We start from the raw sequence: 25,579 nt of genomic DNA, 5'->3' as shown, positions 1-25,579 counted from the left end.
CTTTTTTTGTTAGAAAATACATTTTATTCTGCATTTAAATGTGTCTGCATGTTTTCCAAAAAAATAGATTTTACATATTTTGATCAAACGCTGATTTGTCTAGCCACAGCTTATATTTAAGGAGAAAGAGATACTCAAATACTCTTCTAGTATAGATATTTATTTTTAAAATGAAATTTTACACACACTGGGGTGGGCTTCAAAATTTTGTGATCCAAAATATTCCTACTTTTTGTTTTTGCTTTTAGATCTGGGTCGCGCTCCATTTCTTCTGAGCTTATGCCGTGCTTTCTTAATTATAATTTTAAGTTCTTAATGGGCAAATTACATTCATTTAAATTAAATTTAGAGTATATAAAAATACATATTTTGTTAATCAGAGCCAATTTAATAAATATTATAAATGGTATAAACTGTCGTGAAAGCAAACAAAAAATATAAATTGGAAGAGACTAATCAGCCATCGCTGTGCTTTAAATTCTATTTTCCCAGCTAGTTGTGTCCTTGAGTTTTCTGTGTTGGGGTAACTTTAGCTAAAACTTTATTCATACATCTGAGATTATAAAATTTGTACCAGTTCTTTAATTCCTGTGATGCATTATAAATTATGGCTTAAGACTATGAACCTTATTGAATGAGGAATTATCCCTCAAAACATTAAAGAATCACTTATCTTCAAAGGTAACATCATAAAAGAAAATATACTACAAGAATCACTTACAAATATTCCCCCTAAGTAATGGGAAAACTAGACTAACATATGTTAGATAAAATATATGACTTAAAATACATGCTTATCAAAACAAAAAGAAATAGTCAGCAAAAGGTGTTTTTTTAAAAAAAAAAAAACATATTTTATGTGTGGGTAAAAATTAGAATTTTAGTAAACTAGTTGTTAAAGGTTGATTTATGTTTGTGAAATCTTTTATATCGAATGTTCTCCAAATTCTTATATTCTTAGATTTAGTGTTCTATATGTAAAAGAGTATGTATTTGATTCTCAATAATTGTTTATCCTAATGATCCAATGCGGCTGTTTCCAGCCCACACACTGCAGACACCATGGGAACCAGAATTCTTATAAGAAGTGCTCAAATCCATATGCACACAAAATATTGCCTGTTCAGTAAATAAACACTTATGGCTATTGTAATACCACTATTTCATAGCATATTTTTAAAATACCTTTTCTTCTGTTTACCAATGTTTTACAAGCTTATACAAATTAAAAACAGTTCAGAAAAATGTAATATGAAGTATAAATATCTGTAGTTCCACCATTATGGCACTCACTGTCAAGAATTTAGATCCAACAGTAATACCAACAAATAAGAGCCACAATTTAAAAAATACTTAATATGTGCTAGACACTGTTCTAAGTGCTCTTACATATTGAGTAAATTAGTCTGTAGCAACTCCATATCCTAGGACCTTTGCTATCACTACTTAATAGATAAGGAGACTGGCCCAGAAAGGTTAAGTAAACCAGATTTATATTGCTCCCAGTTTTTCCTATGAGTAGACTGTCATGTAATATTATGGTTTTTATATTATTTGCAAAAATAGGAGCATAACCATACCGATACCTTTCTACCACTATCAGGTCCAAAACTCCCAACCTGTTCTTCACTCCAGACTTACATATTCATTAAGGCACTATCATCCTATTTTTCTTCAAGTCCTCTTGGTGCTGTCTACCTAAAAAGAACAGTAAAATCCCTAATGTAGCCACTTCTCACTGGATTTACTTTAAGCTTAATCCAAGCCATTATCATCTTCTGCCTGGATAACTGCAGGAACTTTGGCTGCCTCCCCACTTCCAACATCAGCCACTCCCACAGTCCATTCTCCATGCAATAACCAAAGTAAGATTTTAAAATGTCAATCAGATGATGTTACCCTTCTGCTGAAAACATTTCAAAATTCACATCACTCCTGCTGGCACTTAGACCAGCCTTCTAACTCATTACTATGGCCTTTGAGACCCATGTGGTCCGTCCGCACCTTCTTAGGCCTCCCATCTGCTCTCCCTCCTTGTTGACTTTATTTCAGCCATATTCACTTTGCCCTCAGTTCTGTCTCTGGATCGTGTTTTATTCATCCAGGGACTTTACACTTGCTCTTCCTTGTGTTTGACATCTTTACATGGCTGACAATTTTGAAATTTCAGTCTCCCTCAAGAAGCCTTCTCCAGCTGCCTACATAAAGAATCCTGTCTCCCAGCACCTCATCCAGTCTCAGTCTCTGTCATTTTCTTCATCGCCCTCACCACTCTCTGAAATCACCGGCTTACTTCTGTCTTGTCTGTCTCTCCTACTGCAGCGGAAACTCCGTGAGAGTGGGGGCTTTTCTCTTCGTTGTTCATCCTAGTGCCTGGAACAGTGGGGCTTGTAGCAGATTTCAGTGAACAGTTTAGTTAATGAATGGCTTAAGCACATCGGCACGTTCAGATAAGTGTGTAAGGGTCTTCACTGAAGTATTGTTTCTATATTCCTCCAAATCCTCACTCTGCCCTAGGTAGTAGCATGAATGCTTGGATTGGTTACACATGGAAGAATCCTTTATAGCAGCTGGTGGTGATGGTAGGAGCATATATCTGATTAAGTGATAGTACAAAAAATAGGTGTGTTTAAATGTTAAGTGAGTTTAAGAAATGAGACAAAATATTCTTTCTGATGAAGAATTTCGGGTCATCGAATAGTGGATCAATCGCTACTATATTGTTATATAATTGTTATAAAGATAGGAAAAGATAGTTTTATATGCGGTAATTCCTGGAGCAACATTATGCATCATAGATCCTCAGTGAACCCGTTTCTCCAGTCATTTTTTGATTAGTAAAAATCATTTTCGCTTGCACAGCTTCTTATTGCTTTCCCCAACCATCCAACCGTTTGTGGAGGGAAAGATCACAATACGCGGTGTCGATGATTGGCTGGTATATTCCCTCTCGGTCGTCTCCAAAGTCCACATGAACCTTCGATTACTCTCTTCAGTGAGTCATTAGAACCATTATGTTTGATAGTGAAAATAGTTGCATCTTCCTCGTGTTTCCCTAAGAGCGACGCTACCTTTATAAATGGAAATGTAATGGTTATCCATGTCCCCTTTATAATATTTTCACAGTTATATAAAATCCTATGAACTACCCCCGTCTGCTAATTATAAACTTCTTTCCGTGAACAATGTTTCTTTGATTACCAAGACCAAAAATTACTGGTTTAGGTAGTTTTTCCCAACTCATCAATATTGAAATGGTTTTCAGAAGATAAAGTACAATTTTAATGCATAAATTTATACAGAGTTTTAACCAAAATCAACAGAGATACAATCGTATAGATGCAAGAAAAATTTTTAAATGTCATATTATTAGCTATTCTAGAAAGAATAAGTTTTTACATATAGATTTTTAAATACTTGATTATATTAAATAATGCTTTTTCTTATAGTGTAAAATACACTGTCTTTAATTTGAGCTTGAAACTCAGTTTGTCTAAAACTTGATCATGACAGACTATCTCATTTATCTTTTGTATCTATCATTACCTTAAATGAATATCTTGAAAAGAATCTTAGAGACCATATATTGAACCTTTTTATGGTGAGAATTATAGTTTAAAGTAGTGATTTTGCCAAGGTTTCACCAGGCAATGGCTGAGCTGGAACTAGAACCCAGGCCTCTTAACTGACCCTCTGTTCTCACCATTTTCCCTTCCCTGTGTGGCCTTACAATTGGGCCCCACATTTTACATAGATTATTGGTAAATAGACTGTACTATAATTGTGAATTCTGACATGCAAAATTACTAAGTAAGCTTTGTATCTTGATAACACTTGGTGTCTAAGAAGTGAGTTCAAAGTCTGTGCCCTTCTCCTCATCTCCCCATCCTCCTATTTATAAAATGTATAATGTGTTTCTTAAAACTGAATATAGAACCTCCCAACCATGTGCCATCTTTTGGTTTCAAAGATAATCACATGATAGGGTGTTAGCTGAGACTAGAGTTTTCCTGACCCATCCACACTCTGTGGCCTGTCTTCTGTGTTAATAATGCATGTCTGTGAGACAGTGGGCTGCGTTTTTGAGACTCGTCTGTGCCCCTGGATTTTTTTTTTTCCTCTATGCAAAGCTAAATGAACCATATGGGAATTGAACCTATAACCTTGGCCTCATTAATTTACCTTCTATAAAATTGCCTTTTGCAAATTTATGTTCTACGGTAATGAGAATAGGAGTGCAGTTTCATTCATTTAATAAATAGTACCAACACTGCACTGATGGCAGCAGAGAGCACGGAGATGCACAGGACAAGGTTTTTGTCCTCAAGGGATTAGGATAAGTGCATGGGTCACTAATGTGAGGGTGAAAGTGATGACTGCTGAAGGAGAGGTGTTAGGAAAATGCTAGAATGAATCAGGAGACAGGGGCCTGAAGGGTAGACAGGGCTTCCTGGACGGGGAGTAGGGGAGAGGAAGTGCTGGGTCCTGTACGCCGTGGTACCTACCCTTGACAGAGATGCGGGGTGTGAGGAGCACACCCAGGCAGTGTGAGAGGACCTTCAGGGAAGGTTGATTAGGAAGAGAGGCTTAAATGCCCTAGCAAAGGCATTTTTTAAGGTGGTGTTGAGTGGGGATGACTGAAGATTTCTGAGCCGAGAAGTCATAGGATCTGCACATTTTAACAGGTAGATTCGTTTGTCAGCCACTGTAGAAGGAGAGGGAGAGGGCATGGTTAGGGAAAGAGCCCTTAGGAAGGGCAAGAGCCTACAGCAGTGTTACCAGCAGCCAGGTAAGGAGAAAGGGTGTGAGACCAGATGGAGCGGGACTTGGTGACTGGATGTGAGAGTTAAGAAGTCCAAGATTTGAAGCTGGGTGCCTAGCAGATGGCAGCGCCCTTCCAGAAGCTAATGGAACATAGAACAGAGAAGTTATATAAAGGCAGTGAAAACATGAACTTGGGACATGGGGGAGAAGTTGGAGCTGGGTATGAAGATTTGGACAGTTAATCACCAAAAGAGCTGTTTGAGCTGGGGTGGTAGATGAGATCATCAAGGGGTAGATTACAGAAAAAAGAAAAAAGATGGTCAAAAGGTAGAACTCCTAAGAAAATCTATAATGGTGATCAAGAGAATAAGAGCCTGAAAAATAGAAGAGGCGTTGTTTGGAGGATGAGCTCAGTACAGTGTCACAGAAACTGGAGAGAGGGCCGCTGAGAGGCATGTAGAGGCCAATTTGCTCTTCTGTCATTGAAGGATGTTAGAGAACAAGAAGGAAAGTAATTTATGTTTGGCTTGATTTTATAACTAAATGAATGTATTGCTTTGATTCGGATTTCACAGCGCATCATTTTTATGCTAGGCATTCTCTTTAATTTCTCCTAATTTGTTTCCGCTACGTATCTTTCACTCTCACAACATTTAAAAACAAATCACATCCCTTTATATAAGGAACGCAGTAGGCCTTCAGAATTGATGACGTGGTGGGTTTTAAGATGACTGTTGTGAAAATCTGAATTATCTGAAATCACTGACTTATTTAAGTTTAATTCGGTGCCTATTATGCACCCGGTACAGTTCTGTGCACAGTGGCAAGTAACACAGATGGGAATCCTGGTCCCGATTGAGTTTACTTCCTTGTGTGGATGACATAAACAATACACAGACTGAAGAAGTAAAATAGACCCATGTTAGATAGTGATATGCTCCATGAAGAAAAATAAAGCAGAAAGGGACAGGAAGTTCTGCAGGAGGAATATTTTTAGTAGAGTGGTCAGAGAAGGCCTGACTGGAAACGTGACATTTGGAGGAAGCCCTGAAGGAGGTGAGAGAGGGGCTATGTAGATATCTAGCAGGAAGCTGGATCAGCAAGCGCGAAGCCCGAGTGATTTGTTTGAGAGCTAGCAAGGAGGCCACTATTGCCAAAGTGGAAACAGGCAAGTAAGAGCAGTTAGCGATATCCCGGGGACAGACTGTGGCCCTGCGGTCACAGGGATGACTTTGACACATACTCTGAGTGTGAGGGAAAGCTCCTGGATAGTGCTGAACAGAGGAGTAAATAGGTATTATTCTGGTTACAGGGGAAAGAACGGAGCAGGGAGAAACAGGGAGAGCCTTTTTTTAAATTCCAGGTAGAGGTATTGATTCCTTGGACTAGACTGGCACTAGAGGAGGTTTTGGGTAGTGATCTGAAGCTGAATGTATTCTGAAAGTAAGACGAATAGAATTTAACAGATGAGATGTGTGGTATGAGAGAAACAAGAATCAGGGATGAGTCCAACTTGCTTTATTAGTTTGCCAGGGCTGTATAACAAAGTACCACAAACCTAATTGGCTGGCTGGAACAACAGAAAGGTATTGTCTCACAGTTGGGGACACTAGAAGTCCAAAATTAACACGTTGGCCGATTTGGTTCCTTCTGAGGTCTGTAAGGGAGAATCTGTTCCCTGCCTCTACCCTAGCTTCTGGTAGTTCGCTGGCAACTTTTGGCATTCCCTGACTTATAAAAGCATCACTGCCCTCATCTCTGCTTTTATCTTCACATGGTATTCTCCCGTTGTATGTATGTGTCCCAATCTCCCCTTTTGAATAAAGATACCAGTCACATTGGAATAGGGACCCACCCTACTCCAGAACTCCCTCATCTTAACCAATTACATCTGCTATGACCCTGTTCCCAAATAAGCTCATACTCTGAGTCCCTAGGAGCTAGGACTTCAACCTCGTAATTTGGGGAGACTACAATTCAGCCCATAATAGTTGCCATTAAATGAGTTGAGAAAGTTTGTGGAGGATCAGGTTTGGAGGCAGGGAAAGATCAGCAAAGCTATGGGCATGTTAAGTTTGAGGTGCACATCAAATTCTCAAGTGGACATGTCAAGCAGGCAGTTGGACGAATGAATTTGAAATTCACTGAAGGAGACTGGGCTGGTGATGAACATTTCACATTTTAAGCCAAGAGGCTAGATGAGATCACTAAAAAAGTGAGTTTGGATAGAAGAGAGTTCCAAAGACTAAATTTAAGGCTATTACGTATCAGGACCAAAACTAAGGCTCACAAAAATGTTAAATACAAATCCCACATGTGCTTGTAGTTGTGAAAACACAATTACATTTTAATGATGGTTTTAAGTTATATTCTAAATGTTTACAAAGTCATATTTCCTGTGAAGTGTAAGAGTCAGACAGTATATGGATTGAGTCTTACTGGCTGATATGCTGAAGAAGTTACTGGTGCTGAAATGGAATGTTTTGAATGCTATAAAGAAGTCAAAGGACACTAATAAAAATAATAAAGAGCTCTTTCCTCAGAAAGAGAAACAACTTCAGAGAACATTGCTTTGGTCCTTGATTTATGAAGTCGTTTTCTAGAAAGTCAGTCATGCTACAGTGCTCTGAGCAGCTGAATAGTTTGTTCCTTCATCTGTTTCTGGTGCGAGTGGAGTTAAAACATTTTAAATTGTTTATTTTTTTAATTATAAAGGCAATAGTATCACACTTTTAGCTAATTTTAAAAACAGAAATCATCATCGTGACACAGCCATCCTGGCCTTCTGATACATTTTCTTTGAGGTTCCCACCCCTCAGCACGCGCGCACGCACGCGCACGCACGCACGCACGCACGCACGCCAGCTGTTTCACATGGAGACAGAAGCCATGACCGCAAGGTGAGGGCTGTGACGTAGCAATCTGCTCAGTTTCTGAACATGCCCAGTTCCTGTTTCTCTGAGCCACTGCATCTGCTGCTTCCTCTGCCCTCTTTCTTGGTCCGGCCATCATCTGGTTGTGCTGTCACCTGTCAGGAAGTGCTTTTTGAACTTCTCTGTCCTCATCCTGCTGGTATGGACGGCTGAATCAGCAGTGTGCCGCCACGTTACCCCAAACCAAAGTATTCACCATTATAGTCCATGTCCCCACTAACTCTGAGGATAGAGACAGGGTTTTTTTGTATTTTATTTCCTCAGTACTTTGTGCTGGACTTATGGGTAGATATTCAGTAAATGTCTGTGGACTACGAATGAAAAGAAAAAAATCCGCTTTTTTGCCTGCTCAGTACACATCTAAACTGTCAAAGAACTATGATTCCTTAATAGAATTTAAAACATTTTGTTCAGAGTGTGCTATTAACAGAGTAATATATATTTTGAAAAGATTCCTTTTGAAAAGTATTCATACAGATTGTTGCCTGAAATGTTATATTTGTCCCTAAAAACTATTGTCCAGAACCATTCAGTTTCTTACCAGGAAAGGTACCTGAGTTATTTACCATGCGTGGCTTAAAAAAAAAATACTGACTGTTTCCTTTCAAATTAGTAAGCAAAATAAAGTAATTTGAACATCCCAGTATAAGGTAACATGAGAGAAACGCAGGAGCTTGGAAGAAGGGGTAAAATTGCTGGCAGTAGAAGAGCTATTTTTTTAAATTTTAATAGTGGGCTGTTTTGGAAAGCGGGGATTTTTTTTAAATCTGGCATGACTGAGATATATAATCTAGGTCTGGGTGAAGAGAGTTGAGAAGTATTGTAATAGTTCTTTGATACCAAAAGTACTTTCATGACTCGGCTCAAGATTCTTCTCCCTGCTTACCTAGAATGCAAATAATATCTTTTGGTAAACTTTCTCAAAAATAGGAAAAGAAAAAGAATAGTTTATTTATTATATATTATATTTTATAGATTATTTATTACTTCTCCATACTTATAAGAGGCTTTGTATTGCACATTCTTGATAGCATTACTTCACTGAGAGAGTTTATCTTCATTTTCTAAGCCCCATGGTATCTGACCAGTACATACTGAATTCGTTCATGGCACCACGATTTCTGACAAATTTTGACCTAAGGGGTATAGTGTATTTAAGTGTGCCATTACAGTGTAGTTATTTAAATCTTGATTTCTTTCCCCAGCTCTACTTTACGAAGTGTTTCTACTGGATCCTCAAGGCCTTCCAAAATATGTTTGGTGTGTGGGGATGAGGCTTCAGGATGTCATTATGGAGTGGTAACCTGTGGCAGCTGCAAAGTGTTCTTCAAAAGAGCAGTGGAAGGTAAATGTTCATGTGGGTGTTCCTTTTACACATTTTTTCCTGTTGTGTAGTCTACTCGCACAGTTAACAGTATTGCATTATTGAAAAACTTCAAAAAATTCTTTTGATATAATCTGTCAGTGATACATAGTAATAATGCCTTATCTAGAAACCACCTGGAGATCTTCCACTGAGCAATATAAATGGGCAAAATTTGAAATTTTGAAATGAAGTCAGCCAGTCATAAAGAATGTGTTTTTGTTTGTCTCAGACTGTTTTTCAGTGAGACTTAGAAAAGTAATTCTGTCATCATAAAAATTTAATTTGCATGACTTGAAAGAGAATCTTTATTTAAAATACACAGAATGCACCATTTCTTCCATTTCTGCAGTTCTTTACAGTTGATTCTTGAACAATACAGAGATTATGGGGCACTGCCCCCCACCCCACATACACACACAGTCAAAAATTCATGTATAACTTTTGAGTCCCAAAAACTAAACTAATATAGCCTGCTGTTGACAGGCAGCCTTACTGACAATCTAAAGCAGTCAGTTAACACATATTTTGTATGTCATATGTGTTATATTCTGTAATCTGACAATGAAGTAAGCTAGAAAAAAAATGTCATTAAAAATATCAAGAGGAAGAGAAAATACATTTACAATATTTATTGGAAAACATCTGTATATAAGCGGACTTGTGCAGTTCAAACCCATGTTGTTCAAGGGCCAACTGTATAAAACATATGTGTTTGTGGCAAATTAAAACATTAATATCAGGACGATGTCTGTAGCTTAGGTCGTGATCCATCAAGAATGATTTCATTTAACAGTTAACAGCCACTTTGGATGCTTCAGATTCCCATCCCCGACTGAGTCTTACCTTTGTTCTTACTGAAGGTTTCCAAACGGGTAATTAAGTGGGAATTTTGAGATTGTCTTTTAAGCTCGGTGTTTAACAGCCAAGTAATTTTACTTCCTAAGGAGAAATAGTCTTTTAGTTTATTTTTGCCTCCCTCCACCTTTACTTATGAGCAATTAATTAACATCAGCTTTAAGACAGATGGTTTTATTAATGGTGACTACTGTGACTGGTCGAAGTATAGAAATTTTGCTATTAGTACAGGTATTATTGTATAATTGACACTCATTTTCATTAATAAGTTTGACATTAAGACTCCTGCAGGTTTATTCCTCAGGGCGGTTGTCTGAGAGATAAGTCGATACTTCAGAGACTTAAGCATAAATGGCTTGAGTGTTTCATCGTTGTTTTGCTGGAGACCACGGGTGGTGTCTTTAGTTCTGGGATGAAAAAGCTCACCAATTAATTATATCTTTGCTTATGGGATTGATTTTGCATCATTTAATTTGATATTACATGATTTTACATTATGTACACAATTAATTATTTAATAGTCCCCAAACCCAGCACTGAATTGGTAATAGGAGTGCCATCTTTCTTTCTCTGTATATGGGCTCTTAATTTCAGGTGGAAGAAACTTCAGCACGAACTGGCTTCAGCGCCAGTGGAAATTCATTGGCCCACACGACTGGAAAGTCCTAGTGTAGGCTGGCTTCAGGCAAGCCGTGGTCTCAAGCCAGGTCATTAGAACTCAGTCCCATTCTCTCCATTTCTTGACTTTGCCCTGGCTCTGTTCTCATGCAAGTTCTCTCGTGGTGAGGAGACCCACTGGGCCGCCATGAAAAAGAGGTTTTTGTTCCTAGCTGTTTTTGTAAAAGCCCCCAGATGAATCTAACTTCAACTGAACTTGGCTCACATACCCCCTCCAAGCCTGCCACTACTGGTTGGGAAATTCAGTGGTCTGAAAAGCTACTGCTGACGAGTCAGCTAACTTGGACCACCTAGCCGGAGAGTGGGGAAGGGCGTTTCTCTTAGGAAAAGGTGGGGTCCGTTACCAGAAAGCTGATTTCAGGAAAATGGGAAAAATAATATTTTATAAGACTGAAGTTGGTTTATTTTTTTAAGACTCCCTCTCTCCCCTTTCTCTCTTTCCTTAACTGTATGATTAGCTCAACAGAAAATAAATAGGTAAAATTTGCCACTGGGGCCTTCCTAATGTCAGTCGTGCCTTCCAGTATGAGAACTCCCCTCCCTGGCTCCCTCGTGAACAGAGTATGATGATAGGTAAACATGAAGCGATGTGAGGAGGGCATTTGGAGTTGTCAGTGGGAACCCTTGAGCTGGCCTACCTGCGGGTCAGCCTTCACATCAGAACCCATATTTCCACTATTTTGCAGAACCTATCCTTCTCTGCTTCTGAAGCAAAAGGCTTTCTATAAGTTTTTGCTTTGTTTTTGTTGTTTTGAGTAGTTTCTATTGGAGTAGCAGAGGGAATAATTGATTTTGTAACTGAGGTACAAATAAATATGGAAAAGCCTAAATGTACATCTTGTTCCTTCACTGGAAAGCTGATAATAAATAGGTAATGCAACTTGATAAGTGCCTTTTAAGACTTTATTAATACAGTCTATTCCTTGTTTTGGGGGGGAATTAGAATTTTAGTGCTCACCTGAATGAATCAAGGCTGTAAATTTTAAATATAAATTTTGTAAGAGTAATGACCTATTTGTTGTATTTGTTTACTATTTTATCCTGTGTGTGTGAGAAATATATGAGAAATATGCCTAGCTTTGTATCAGAACTTTCTGATTTAATAAGAAATTATTTTGATAATACTTCATATAGTTTGAGCCACTGATTTCACAAAATTATGGTATGTGGGTGTAATTTTTATTCACTGTTTACGGATGAAGACATTTGGGATCACACCCAATCAACTAGTCTATTTAGAATCATAAGGCCAAACTTAGACCCATATTAAAGTCTTTTAACTCCAAACCCAGACCCAACCTAAAGTCTCATAGCTCCAAATCCCATAACCTATTAGTTCTGTTTCCCATAATTCTAAACTTCAGGAAAATTCTACCCTGTCATTCTGTTCATGCCTACTTGATGATAATGATGGAAGTGATATAAGCATTGAGAAGACACAATTGCTACCCTTACTTTGTGTGTATGTGTGTGTGTGCCCGTGTATGTATATACACACACACATACAAATATGTCTTTGTGTGTTTTTATATTTAATATTTACTAAGTTTGTTTTCTGGTATTCTTAGGAAACCTTAAGCTCCTCCCTAGATTATGGAAGCAGAGAATTCTAAGCAGCGGCAGGTAGAGGGAGCTAAGATGAGGGGAGTCGAATAGAGCCAAAAGCAACTGATATCACCAAGAGCAGAACTGGGGTGACCACTAGAGAGGAGACAGGAGCAGAAACATCATTGTCTCAGCTCTGAGTTTATTGGCTTAAGGCTTTATGCCCTAGAGCACAGCATGCAAAAGCTTGATGCAATAGCATAGAGGCGAATGTGTCAGGAGACTGCAGATCATTTTTTAAAAGTGTATTTCATATTTTTTGTTTAACGGGATGTAAACATGTGCTTTTTTTTCTTAAAGATTTAATGTAAAAATATTCAGAAGTCTAATCAGAATACCTTATTTACCAATAGCATCAATTAAAAAGCACCATATCATACCTTAGAAATGAAAGTTTATAAGTTTATTAAAAAATTGGAACAGCTTATTTGATTTAAGGTTTTGTAAAGACCTTTCTGTCTGCAAAAGAACACACACACACACATACATACATATTTTTAAATAGAGTCCTCCCTCATGGTGGAAACTGGACTGACTATAGGGTCAAAGGACTTAGTTTTAATTTCATCTCTGCCATTTACTAGGTGTGAAATTAAGACAAGTCATTTAACGTCCTTCTGTGTCTTTCTGTATAAATGGAAAAAAAATAGCATTCTCCTACCTTAATATTACTATGAAAAGTTTCATGACAACAAAATGTTTATGCAGATTTTGTAAATCATAAAGTGAATTCAAAATATTAGATCTTTATTATTTTTTAAGAACAAATGCTAAGTTCTCAGCCAGTGGCTGTGTGGAGAGAATCTAGGAGTGATATAGTAACATCGCACTGTTAGGTCTCCATCTGTAAGCCCTTCATTTTTTTGTTTCTTAGATCTTCATTTTTCCTATACTGTTATTTTGTCCATACAGTTGCCCCTTGAGTTTGTAAGATCCTTCTAGACTAGCTGTTCTCAGTGTTCTCAGAGGATGTATGTGGGGTGGGGAGAATGGAATGTCTGTCAGAATTTTCTAGAGGGGCTTTTCCACATTTTCCAGTGTGGACTAGACTGTTGAGATTTACTCCTGTAATGAGCTGTCCCACCTTCAGGTGTTGCACAGAAGAGAAAATACTGAGAGCCATGAATGGGACTTCTAGCTCCTCTGGTAGATATTTTTAGGGCAGGACGATCTTAGCTCCAGAACCTAGCAAGACCATACATATTTAGTAGCCACCAGGTAAATGTTTGATGTTCACAGGAATGTATCTCTGTGGCATAAGAGCAACAGGGCTTAAATGACGCTCCCACCCCCCAAATTAGCAAATTAGGAAGGAAGCTGCCCCCAGAATTTGTGCAATCTCTTTAACTTCTAATCTGCAAATTCTAACTGTATTCTGAGTTTTTACTATCTCAGTCTCTCTCCACCTGTAAATTGCCGTTCGTTCCATCTCATGTGTATTTTACTTCACAGTCTCTCAATGAACAGAGCTCACTACATTAAGCACACTATATTGTAACCTAATTTCCTTTTTGGACAAATACTCAGTATACAGGCATTGTCTGGAAGACAGCTACTGCACATCACTGAAGAGTTATAAAGCTGTCAAAGAAGAGAGTTCATTATTAGGTAAAGTCAACTGGATTTATATTTTTTAAGCAAACCAGTTAGGCTAAAGAGGCTGTAGCTTGGTGAGGTCAGCCAAATCATAGGATGTCAGTTTCCACAGTCAGACATTTCTCTTTAAGTAAGAGACCTGTAAATCTATTTCCTGAAATGAAATTGCTTTAGAAGGTATTATAGATTAATCTCAGGGTTCCTCAAATATGCAGTATTTTAAGACGGCCAGCCTGTGAACACATACCTCCTTCCTTTCAAATTTAGTTTATAGCAAATAGTTAAAACAAAACAAAACAAAACAAAAAAACCCTTTAAATTATAGGTTACTTATTCAACCTATAACATAGGAGATGTTTTTAAGAAAATGTAATGGTTGGTTAATAGTTTTCTTTGCTTTTTAAAAACGAGTAAACTGAACAGGTGGAGAGGAAGGCGTGTCTCACCATTGTCATTTCCCCCAGGTATCTCTATCAGTGCTGTATGTGCTTGTGATCAAGAGGGGACAAGCAACGAAGTGTGCAAGCACACGGGAGGTGTGAGGAACAGACAATACAATTGTACCACAAACAGGAGAACTTATATTCAGTAGACACCAGCTAAATCAGGATGGTATTCTATGTGTGGCAATGTAGAATTAAGGAAATGATAAAGCAAGGAAGTAATTTAAGGTGTAATTAGATGTCTTCACTTCATGATATGATACAGCCCCCAGTAATCCCATAAGCCAAATACAGGAAAAGTCCATTGTCACTGCTGGAAAATTGCTGAGTCAGAGATAGGGAACCAGAGACAGTTCTGGCATATAGTTTTCTCATGAAATGCTATAAAGATTAAGTTGCTTGTTTGGTTTTTTTAAAACCAGATTTTAGGTAACCTAATTCTTTGTAATTACTAACTATAGGAGTTTAAACAAATACCTACCTAGTAAATTATATCTATAATTTTAATGACTACTCTTTTGCTTCTTACATAAGCATAAGGCTTTTGTGTTCATTGTAAATGATTGCCTAAATTTTTGATATCCCTTCAGTTGGTTACCAGGGGAACACGCAGAGCCACGGCATTTAGGCCAATGTGGAAGGTCAGGGGAGGCTTCTTAAAGAATCGACCCCCAAACTGAATCTTGAGGGATTAGAATTGGAAATGCTGAGAGGGATAAGGAAAGGCGTTTGCACGGGAGCAATTTCATGTTACGCCTATGAAAATACGAGGTGTGAGGTGATAGAAGGTGAGGCTCAATGTGCAGACTGGGTCCAGGTTCCGAACTCTAAAGAGGGGCCTGAGTTCATCTCTGGGCAAAACAATCTCAATGCTTTTATGCTGCAGAATGACAGACTCAGTTTTGCATTTAATATCTGGCTACAGGGAAGTATATGCATTTAAAGAGGGGCAACTCTGGTGGCTGTCATAAGTCTTTTAGGGAAGGGACGACCAGGGAGAGAACTGGACCAGTAGTGTTAGGGACTGAGAGGAGAGCACAGTTTTCAAAGCTCTCTGAGAAGTAACACTGGCTGTTCTGTTTTGAAGGTGAAGAAGCAAAGACCTAGGATGATGCCCCGAGGCTTGATGCCTTCGCTGAGATTAGGAGCACTGGAGCGGGAGGAGCTCTGGGGGTACAGGAGCAAACGTTCTTTCATTCAGCAAGCATTTATTTGGGATCCAGTCAATGCCAGATACCATTCTAGGCTGACTTAGGTACATCTTGCATGAAGATCAGGTGAACAAAATAGGCAAAAATCCCTGCCCTGGGGGAGCTTACATTCCAGTGGGGAGTGGTAGGGGGTTAAACATCGAAGTTATTTATGTTTGTAGCATACAAAAAGTGGATAGGTGCTATAGGGGATGGGAGGAGCATTGCCAGGATAAAGGAGATTGAAATGAGGTTTGATTTAGGACAGTGCGTTTGAAATATCTATAGGCCATTCAAGTGTGTCTAAAGGAGGTTGGATGTGGGATTCTGAAGCGTGGGGAACAAGGCAAGATTGAAAATATTTCAGAATCATCATCCATGAAGGTAAATGTGTTTTCCCAAGAAATGGGTATTTAGAGAGACAAAGGGTAGGTCAAGGTTAGAGCCTTTGAGAATATAAATGTCAGACATCTTGTGTGCATGCATGTGTTACATGTGTATAATTTTTCCCTCTTCTGCAGGTTGCACACAGAAAAGTCTTAGTTGGTTGGTCTGGTTATTCCTAGTTTAGGTGAAGTTCAGAAATTATTGTATCTGTGGAATTTTCAATTCCAGTTTTTGGTCTTCATTCATCATTAAGCTTTAATTATTATTGAATTGTAGCCAGTTCATTGCTCACAACCAAACATGACATCATGGGGATTTGATTTGCTAACCAGCACAGAGATAATGGCAAACTTGGAGCAGGTGCCCAAACAACATTTGTTGATTGATTGTTTGATAACTATTTAAATACGTGGGTGGGATTCACCCTTGTTTTTGTCACTGTTTGAAGTAGAAATATGTTGAAGTAATTTATTAGAAAATGATTTGAAGTAGGAACATGTGGGCCAAAAGTAAATTAGCATTTGTATCCAAAGAGAGCTTCTTGTAACTTGCAATTTTAAATGAAGGTGTCGTTCACATAGAAAATTTGAAAAGTATAATTTAGAAGCACAGTAAGTAATTTTCAAAGTTATTCTCATGTTTATATGCTTATTTGCAAACAAATCTTGTGCCAGAAAAAAAATCCAAAGCAGCTGACTGCTTTCCATGCATTAAAATGAAATTTAAAATAAGTGAAATGAAAAGCCAAAGGGAAGATGAGAGCAAGAAAGAGCTATAGAGCCAGGAAGGGGATGACCTGGAGGATGTGTGCCTCACGGCCTTCATAGAGACAGGCCTCCGATTTGGCTCCTGGGCTTCCAGCAGCAACCCAAAGGCAGCGAGGAGTCACCTGACCTACAGGGTTCTTAAAAACTAGTAGGGGATTGCTTGTTTATAAGTACATTTTCCTAACTACTTCAGTTTTATTGTGCCTGTTCTTTTTATACATAACCTGGAATTTAAAAAGTAACTCTCCCCTTGATATTAATGGAATATATGTCAAGTTCGGTTTATCTTAAAGAACAGTGCTGAAAAGCTGTATTGTTCTGTCAACCACCTGCTCTTCTAATAATAGCTCCCATTTGTTGAACAGTTACTAGATGCCAGGCACTGTGCCAAGGATTCCATGTTTTATCTCATTAATTCCTGATAACAGCCTTCTTCAATCTGAAAGTTTGTGAGTTTTTTAAAAGGTAATATCTTTAAATCTGAACTTGTAAACATCTGTGACAAGAAAAACATTGACTATTTTAACAAGGCTTGTATGATCCTTCAATTATTAAAATTAATAGCAACAGTATATATTCAATTACTTATTTTGTGTTCATTTTGCCAAGAACTTTATATTGTATATTCTCATTTTGAGAATCGTACTATGAAATAGGTATGATTATTTTCTATCATCATATTAGAGATTAGTCATCTGAGGCATGTAAAGGTGTATTTAACTAGTCCAGAGTCACCCAGATTGAAGGAAGTGATGGAGCTAGGATTTGAACCCAGAAAGGCAAGGCATTCTGACTCGATGTACTTAACACATAGGCTACACTGCTTCTCACGGAGTCATATCAGATCCCAACTATTTTTACCCCTCAAAAAGTAGGGCACCATCCCTGGCTTTAGAACACTTATGAAGAGCACATTATAATTTAACAGTTATCCTGCTGTACTCTAAATAATTAACTCCTAGATATTCCCAGTTAAAACTGTAATTTAAATTTCTGTTGCCCTAATGGGAAAGAAATTGGGTAGTCTCTATTTTTTCTTAAAGAATGACTCCATATTTTTCAAAAATTACCATTACTACCTTTAACATCTTGATATTAATTTAAATCTTTACTTAGAATTTTTATCTTCCTGTGTTTCATTTCCTGCATGTGATAAAAATTAGATGTAACTTGGGAGGATGGCCTACCTCATACTTAGCTGAAAGCTACTAACTCTTCAGCTCTCTGTCTGGTTGATACCTGGTGGCTTAGAAACAGACCCACGAGACATAGGATGCAAAGCTACTCTCACTGAACGTGTACTCATAGTGTAATTAGGATCCTACAGCTTACATGATTTGATGATACTCTTGAGAATGATTTGTCATCAGAAATGAAAATTGCTAAATTGACTCCAATCCAGTGCCAAAATAGAGCCCTGGAAGGATGGAGAGGGTGAGGAGGCATTTAGGCATAAAGGTAGAGGGCTGGTAGAGGACTGAGAAGATGGAGAATTGAACCTGAGTCCATGTACATGAGCAGGCCCAGTTCAGTAAAAGCCTGGCCTGGCTAGAGCAGGCCTGTGCCCAGATGTGGAGGAGGTCTCTGAAAAACGACACTGGTGAGTTAGATTAAGTAAGACCTTCAGACGGAATGAGAAATCTCAGCCCTTTTCTTAAATATGGTCTTTTTATAAGACTCTTTACAGTGGAAGAAATCAACACAGTGGTTTAGGCAGCTTTGTACCTTGGCGTTTGTTGTGCAGTGGTTCATGGCAGATACTCCCGAGAGGAAGAGAAGACAACCGGAATGGGATGGTGGATGGTGGAAAGTAAAAAGAGCTGACCTGGGACAGAATGGGCACACTTGAATAGGATGCCGGATTTGACAAGTGAGAAAGAAGAATTGGTGGGACCTGATAGACTAGTTCTGAGAATGATGGAAATCTATGCCAGAGACCTGGGCAAAAAAACACTGTAAGAACAGAGACAGTGAATAAGGGTTAGAACTGTTGAATCTGTGGAGATCGATTCTTCAAAAGGGATAAAGCAGTCCAGGTAAATTGGAATGGGAAACCAAAGATGAAATTCTGGGAGAGTTCACTTTTTACCTGGAGATATCTTCTTGAAATTTTTAAAATAAAGAAACTGCATAGATTGGTATTAGGCAGTTTGACAAATGGGCTTAGTTTTAGGCGGTGGATGTCAGTGGCCGCTGTGGTTATTGGGTAAAGTATATGGGAAGTTACTCAATGAGATTGAAAGTCTGGTGAACCTGTTGGACCCACAGAACCAACGAAACCAGCCTTCTGGGTAGTGATCATTGGGGGGACTTGTGCTGGTATTACTCTTCAAATTAGGGTTACTAAATGATGATTTTAGCAGCTTATGACACTGTAGGGAGTCACAACATAAAGCTATTAATGACTGAGAAGGCAGAAAAATTCTATAGCAAATTTAAAAAATGCCCGTTTCAGGTTCCTCAAATTTTTCCTTTAATTTTGTGCTCTTTCAATAGAGGCATATCTGGTATAGTGATTTTTTTTTTTCTCTTAACCTTATTCCTTGGTATGTGTGTTCATTTGTCCAACCTGACTCTTAGACAGGAAAGAGACTGATAATGATTTTTCTAAACATAAGCAGATCCCGGTAACAGAGACATACACACAGTTCCAGACCTCTGCCCCATCTCACTCAGTCACCCAGGGATTGTGGTTCTGGGGCTCAGGAGAGGGGAGAACCTTGAATGTCAGCAAGAATTTAGAACCACCTGAAATTAACATGACACCATCTGCACATGCTCACATTTTCTCTCCCACTCACACACCACCTTCCAATATCAGAGACCAAAAAAATCCACATCTAGAGAAGAGCAGGTTGACACCAAGGAAGGAAGCTCACAACTCACACAATCGATGGAGACTATTTCCGTTTTGCCCTTGGGGTGGCCCTATTCAAAACTCTGTAATCAATGCTAGCCCTGGGACTTTGTCCACTGTAACACTGAGTTTACAGGAGCATCACCTTCCTATGTGTGCTGTGCTGCTAATTAACAGTGAACTCTCATGTCCCACGTAGCGAAGAGCAATCCCTAAGGAAGGGAGAGAAGTGTATTTTCTCTTTACCAAGTGTAAGGCTAAAGGCTCTGTTAAACCATTTAGGTGCATCTTTGCAAAAATATTTTGTTTACTTTTTTAATGGTAAAAACATGAAATAAAACAAAAGCTTAAAGAATATAAATCTAGAAGGGCATCATAACTGTCAAGAATTTAAGTCACTTATAACAAATAAGCTGAGACGTCAATGGGATGAAGTTTTTAAGAAGTTTAATATAAATTCATAAATGCATAACACTGTAAATATAGTACAGACTCGTTAAATGGTTTTGTTTCAGCGGAATCAAAACTATATGAGTTGGAGAGAAAAGCAAATATTGCTTCCTCTGTCCTAATCTCTTCTAATATTTTATTTTCTCCTCCAATTCGGAAGGAAGAATCAGAGCTTGAGTTTGGTGCTTTACACCACTCTCTTAGATGTCTTACTGACCAGTTACTATTTTTTTTGTAAAAGTCCTCTTGTATATTATCCACTTACTGTGAGAATATTCCAGTAAGGAACTATAAGAAAGCATCACCAATATAAGTTCTAAAGTGTGTTTATGTGGAGTAGGACAGTGTAAGTAGAAAGAGAGCTGGCCTTGGGCTCAGACAACTTGGACTTCAGTCCAGAATGACACCACCCACTGAGACGTTGAGCAAATAATTGAATGTCTGTTTCCCCTTCTATCAATAAAAGAAAATAACTCTTTAAAGTATCAGCCTTTCCTATCCCTGAAGAGTTAGGAGGATAAAAATGAGTACGCATACATTTAGGCTGCTTTAGAAACAATACAGGATTGCTTCACAAACATTTTTAAGAGTTTTAGCCTTTTTAGGAAGTAATGTAAGCAATACCCTTTGTTCTCAATAAAATGTGGAATATTGAGAATTATGGACACCTTATATACATATTAACTATTTGATTTGAAACAAACAAACAAACAAACAGTAAAAATTGAAGGAAAGCATATATTCCTTTAGACCAGACTTGGAATTTGTACCTCCTTATCACTGGTTTCTGTAGCTATGTATTGTTCATGAGTATTGTACCAAAGGGTCCAGAGTAGGGAAAGCTCTGTATTGGGAATCAGGATTTAAATTTAATCTGCCTGAATGCTTAATCAGACAAAGAACGAAGACAGTTTTCACACTTTTTCTACATCTTAAACAATTTGGAAGGTCACAGTTTTCTTTTATTAATTAACTGTACCAGCATTTCTAAAAGACACTGCATTCTCCTACCCTCCCACTCGTGGTGAATGGCTTAATTGGAAAACCAGTGCAGAATTAGCCTAGGTTGATTGTATTTCATCTGGCCTGCATCATAGCATTTTCCCAGTTGAACCAGGCTCAGCAATTTGATAGTGCTAGCATTATGTAAGTATTAATTGTTTTGCTTTTTTTTTTTTTTTTGCTATACAATATGAACTGAAGTTGCATTTTAAAAAATAATAGGAATAAAGAATATTTGTAGTCAGTTAGAAATCTTAAGTTAAAATCACTATTTTTAAAGGAGAATAGATGGAGAAATTTTTAGAGATATGTCATTATTAAATTACATTAGATAAAAATTCCTTCAGCCCTCCGTTTTCATTTTCAAAATGAAATGTGCTTCTGATCTATCTGATTAGGATTTAGATTTATTTGAAGAGCTTTAGTTGCGATGATTGGTGATACTTAAAATAAAAAATGTTTATGTTACATCTTGCAAATATTGAAATAACTGAACTTTGTCTAATTTAAACAGCATTTTACAAAACAACTGCAATAGTGACTGTGGTCAGATGTCACTGACACATGAAAAACCAAGTGTAGGACTTGAAAAATCAAGCCAGAAGCAGGTGCTGAGAATTCAGACGAAGAGGCAAGGAACCAGCAGGTCCAGAGCCAATTTGGAATGAAGCAGGCATTGAAAATGGGAAGGAAAATGCCCCCTAAGTACCCACAGGGTAGAGTCAGACATAAACCAGGCACATTCATTCAATTCAGCAAACATCTGCTGAGTGCTTGCTCTGTGCTAGGCACTGGGTGTGTGCTACAGTCCATTCCCATTAATGAAAAGGTATGGGGATCCCGGAGACCCTCCTTTACTTCATTCTAAGCAATGTCTGTTCTTTATTTAATCATCTACTATAAGTTGAAAATTACCTGTTAAACAAAAATAATCGTATTGAGCCCTAGGAATTAACTTTCTTTTTCAGTGAAGCAGTACAAATTACAAAAAAATCAAATGGAACCAGGAAAAATTTCCCTCTTTACAGAGTCTCTCAGTGTTGAACTCAGTTTACTAGGCAGAAAATTGGAGTTTTCAAGTACCGGTCGCTATTTTCTTAATCAGAATAGTTGTAATTTATAGTAGAGACCCACAGGGAAGGGATGAGAATGAAAAATAAATTATTTTAAAAGCAAAAGCTGACCTCTGTCAAACCATTAACACACCCTTTAAAATAGAGCAATTTTTAAATTACTTGAAAAATCAAGCAAATTGTCTTTCCTATTTTGAGGAGAGCATGTCAGGAGTGTAACATAAAAAAGTATGTTTCTTCACTTAGGTAAGAAAACGGAGTAGGCTTTCTGTTTTGTCTTGACCATAACGTACCATTACATAAGTACTAATTGTGCTTTTTCTTTTTTTCACTCTCCGCTATGACCTGAAATTATAATTTAAAAATAAATAATAAAGTATTAAAAGATATTAATATAAATCACTGTTTTTTAGATAGTAGATAAAGAAATAATTGTACAGATACCAATATTAAATGGTTACAGATATATAATTCCTTTAAATAACTTTCTGTTCAAAATTTTTAATTAAATGTACTCAGCATATTTGATTATGATTTTTTGAAGGTCCTTAGTTGCTAACTGGACTATAGGAAGAATGTCATTTCAGGTACTTATACCTGTGGTACTTTCAATAACAGACTTTTTAAAAATCAACCCTGTATTAAATAGTTTTAAGTTGCAACATTAGTAAATATTTTGACATATAGTTTTTCCTTTAGTAATTACATTATGACATCATTCTAATGTAAGTTTTAGGTGATTTATTTTGGGCAAAACAATTACTTAAAATAAATGGCATTATGCAGAGAGATTTGTACCTGTGATGTAATCATGCTGCCTATTATAGACCAGTCTCTTTTAAAATAGAAATTGCTGCATAAAGAATTATGGAAAGGGCCTTCTGTTTTCTTTCACATCATCTGACAAGGGGACACCAACCATTTCCTCACATTCAGGTTTCTAAAACACGCCACATTTATTCTCTCATTTTTATTGAATGGCTAATTAAGGAATTATTTAGAAATCAATCACAGGCATTGACTTATTTTATATTACACAGGGTAATCATTAGAAAAATAGTCTTTCCACTGCTTAAAATTTTATTAACATCATATAATAAAATAGCTTTGCTGTTATACATAAAATAGATCATAATTCCATTTTCTTTTACAAAATGTCCACCAAAGATAGTATTTCCAGATTCAGTCTAATAAGTCCTAATGTTTATTTTTGTTTTGTTTTTGTTTTTATTGCGGTAAAATGCACATAAAATTCACATCTTAACCATTTTTAAGTATACTGTCCAATGGAATTAAGTATATTCACATGGGCGAGAGACCATCACCATGATCCATCCCCATAATACTTTTTATCTTGTAAAACTGAAACTCTCCATCCATTAAACAGTAACTTCCCATTCTCCCTCCTCACTGGCAACCACCATTATACTTTCTGTTATTATGGTTTTTTTTTTTTAACATATGTTTTTTTCTTAATTTTAATTATAAGTGAAATTAGATGATAGTATCTCATTTTCAAGATTCAGTGTAAATGTACCATGTTAGAGTTGGGATCATAGCCTTAGGATCCTGTGTTCAAATTCTCATGTCACTGTAGATACTGGTCATCGTAGTTAACACTTTCTAAATGCAACCGTGAGCTAGGCACTGAAGTGGACATTCTGTGGCTTTATTTCTGTATGATTTCTATAGGAGTTATTTTTGATGCGGTAGTTAATTAGAAGAATTGCACAGTTTGTCCATAGTCACACAGCGAAGGATGGGGGTAGAGATCACATGCCAGTCTTTCTGACTCCATACTCTCTTTTGTTCAATTTCCCAATGTTGCACCACTAGTCCTAGGATCTGGGGTGAGGGACCAGCCTCTTCCTGATTCCTTGCTGTGAAATGAAGATCGGATGCTACGTAGCTTACCTTGATGTTTTGGTGATTGGAGATGATGTTTCTGCCAGTTACCTAGTACGTAGTGGATGTTAAATAAATGATAGCTGTCCACAGTGTTCTTTTTAACTTGTTAGACTGGACATATACCACAGAGTGTGCAAAGCTAAGTGGTTACTTGATAGGATATTATGTAAAATGTCAGAAGAACAATTTTATATGTCAGAGTTCATTCCCTCCCCCCAATAAATATAAAACATGTATTAGAAACCAATAAAGGGCTGCTTCAAATCCTGGTGAGAATAAATATCATTGAAATTGGGTGTAGACCTAGGACAAGCAGCCTTTCCAATTGTTAAAATAGTACTGTTTCATTATCAAATAGTGTGACAGATGACTTTTAAAGCTGTAATGCTATTTGATACTATTTTACAGAAGAGATTCATTATGTGAGTTTAGATGTGAGCACAGATCAGAAGTCCCAAACTGTAATTTTTCTAAAAGGAGTAATTTAAATTCTAACTCTAAACAAAATTTTACTAAAATTCCTACCACATAAGCCTAATGCAGAAGTGTTCTTTTTAAAAACTGTTAGAAGAAAGAGAATGAAATACAATAGTTGATAAACTTGGAAGTTCCTTTCTGTTTAAGACCAGGTCTACAGAAACCAAAATATACTGGCAGCCTAAGTTAAGATGCTGTGGGCTTGCTCCAAAGAAGAAATACACAGCGAAGCTCACCTCCACTGCTTCATGTACAATTGTGATAACAACAGTTTATATTTGCATATGCCTTCATGCCGGTCAACACTTGGAGTTAAGTGACTTAGCAAACTTGTACAGCTAATAAATGGTGAAGCTTAGACTCAAACCTTAATCTGACTCCAAAGCCTGTACAGTTCTCTATCAAAGTAGCTAATACATCGAGCGTGGCATATTGGGGAAATAGATGGAGGGAGGGAGGGAAAGAAAGGGGTGAGGGGGTGGTGGGGAGAAAGAGAGAGACCCTTGATTACAAATTTTAAATTGGAGTTGATTTACATTGCCCAAAAAATATTTTCGTAAACTTCTACTGGTTTTGTGTGGAAATACCTGGGATACCCACCCCTTTCATCCCAAAACTTATAGCTGACCCTTGAAAGAAAATATCTAAATTAAATTAAGAGGGTAGTTTACTGAGAGTAGCTGTTCTGTCACTGGCCTTTTAAATGAAGGGAGTCAATAAACGTCTCACAATAGGACTACAGGCTCCATCTGTCCAGGAAGTGGTTTTGTCAGGAGTTAACTTCCAACTCCACCTATACGTGGGGTGGACCTGTTGGTACACATTAGCCAGATTTTACCGTGATATAAACTCACTCTCTTACGTAAATGACTGTCCCTCAAACCAACCCCTCTTAATAAATTTGTACATAGCACCAGTTGTCAATGATCTAAGCATTTCCATTGCAAAAATTACAGTGGTAACCATACAGCACTTTTCTTCAATAAACCGTGCCGAGTCATAGTTGGCACACTGTTGAAATCAACAGGTGATTTGCTTTCCAAGACTTTCAGGTGTTCTACGCCATTGAAAGAAATCGCAATGGCTTCACAGTTTTGATCTGTGAATATGTCATTGTAGATTTTCTTTAACTTATTTAAGACTTGAGCTAGTCATGAGCACTGTTCTGAGCTAGTCAAGGGTCCCCTATTTTAAAGAATGCCCATTATGTGGTATTCTGTGTTTGTTG

The 25,579-nt window shown here is 37.5% G+C and overlaps 1 protein-coding gene across 6 annotated transcripts in view; it reads left to right on the top strand.

Moving 5' to 3' along the window:
- NR3C2 (nuclear receptor subfamily 3 group C member 2) overlaps nucleotides 1-25,579 on the top strand; it is a 746,291-nt gene that overhangs the window by 588,763 nt on the left and 131,949 nt on the right. For all 6 annotated transcript variants that reach the window (XM_036234281.1, XM_036234280.1, XM_016158875.2 and 3 more), the window contains one exon: nucleotides 8,903-9,042. In XM_036234281.1, the coding sequence (XP_036090174.1) occupies nucleotides 8,903-9,042 (140 nt within the window). The remainder of the gene's footprint in view (nucleotides 1-8,902; nucleotides 9,043-25,579) is intronic.

This window comes from Rousettus aegyptiacus, unplaced genomic scaffold (assembly GCF_014176215.1).
Source record: "Rousettus aegyptiacus isolate mRouAeg1 unplaced genomic scaffold, mRouAeg1.p scaffold_m13_p_16, whole genome shotgun sequence".
In the NCBI taxonomy this organism is placed as follows: Eukaryota; Metazoa; Chordata; class Mammalia; order Chiroptera; family Pteropodidae; genus Rousettus; species Rousettus aegyptiacus.
The sequence above is the reverse complement of the archived record's forward strand: the minus strand, read 5'-3'. Positions and strand labels throughout refer to the sequence as shown.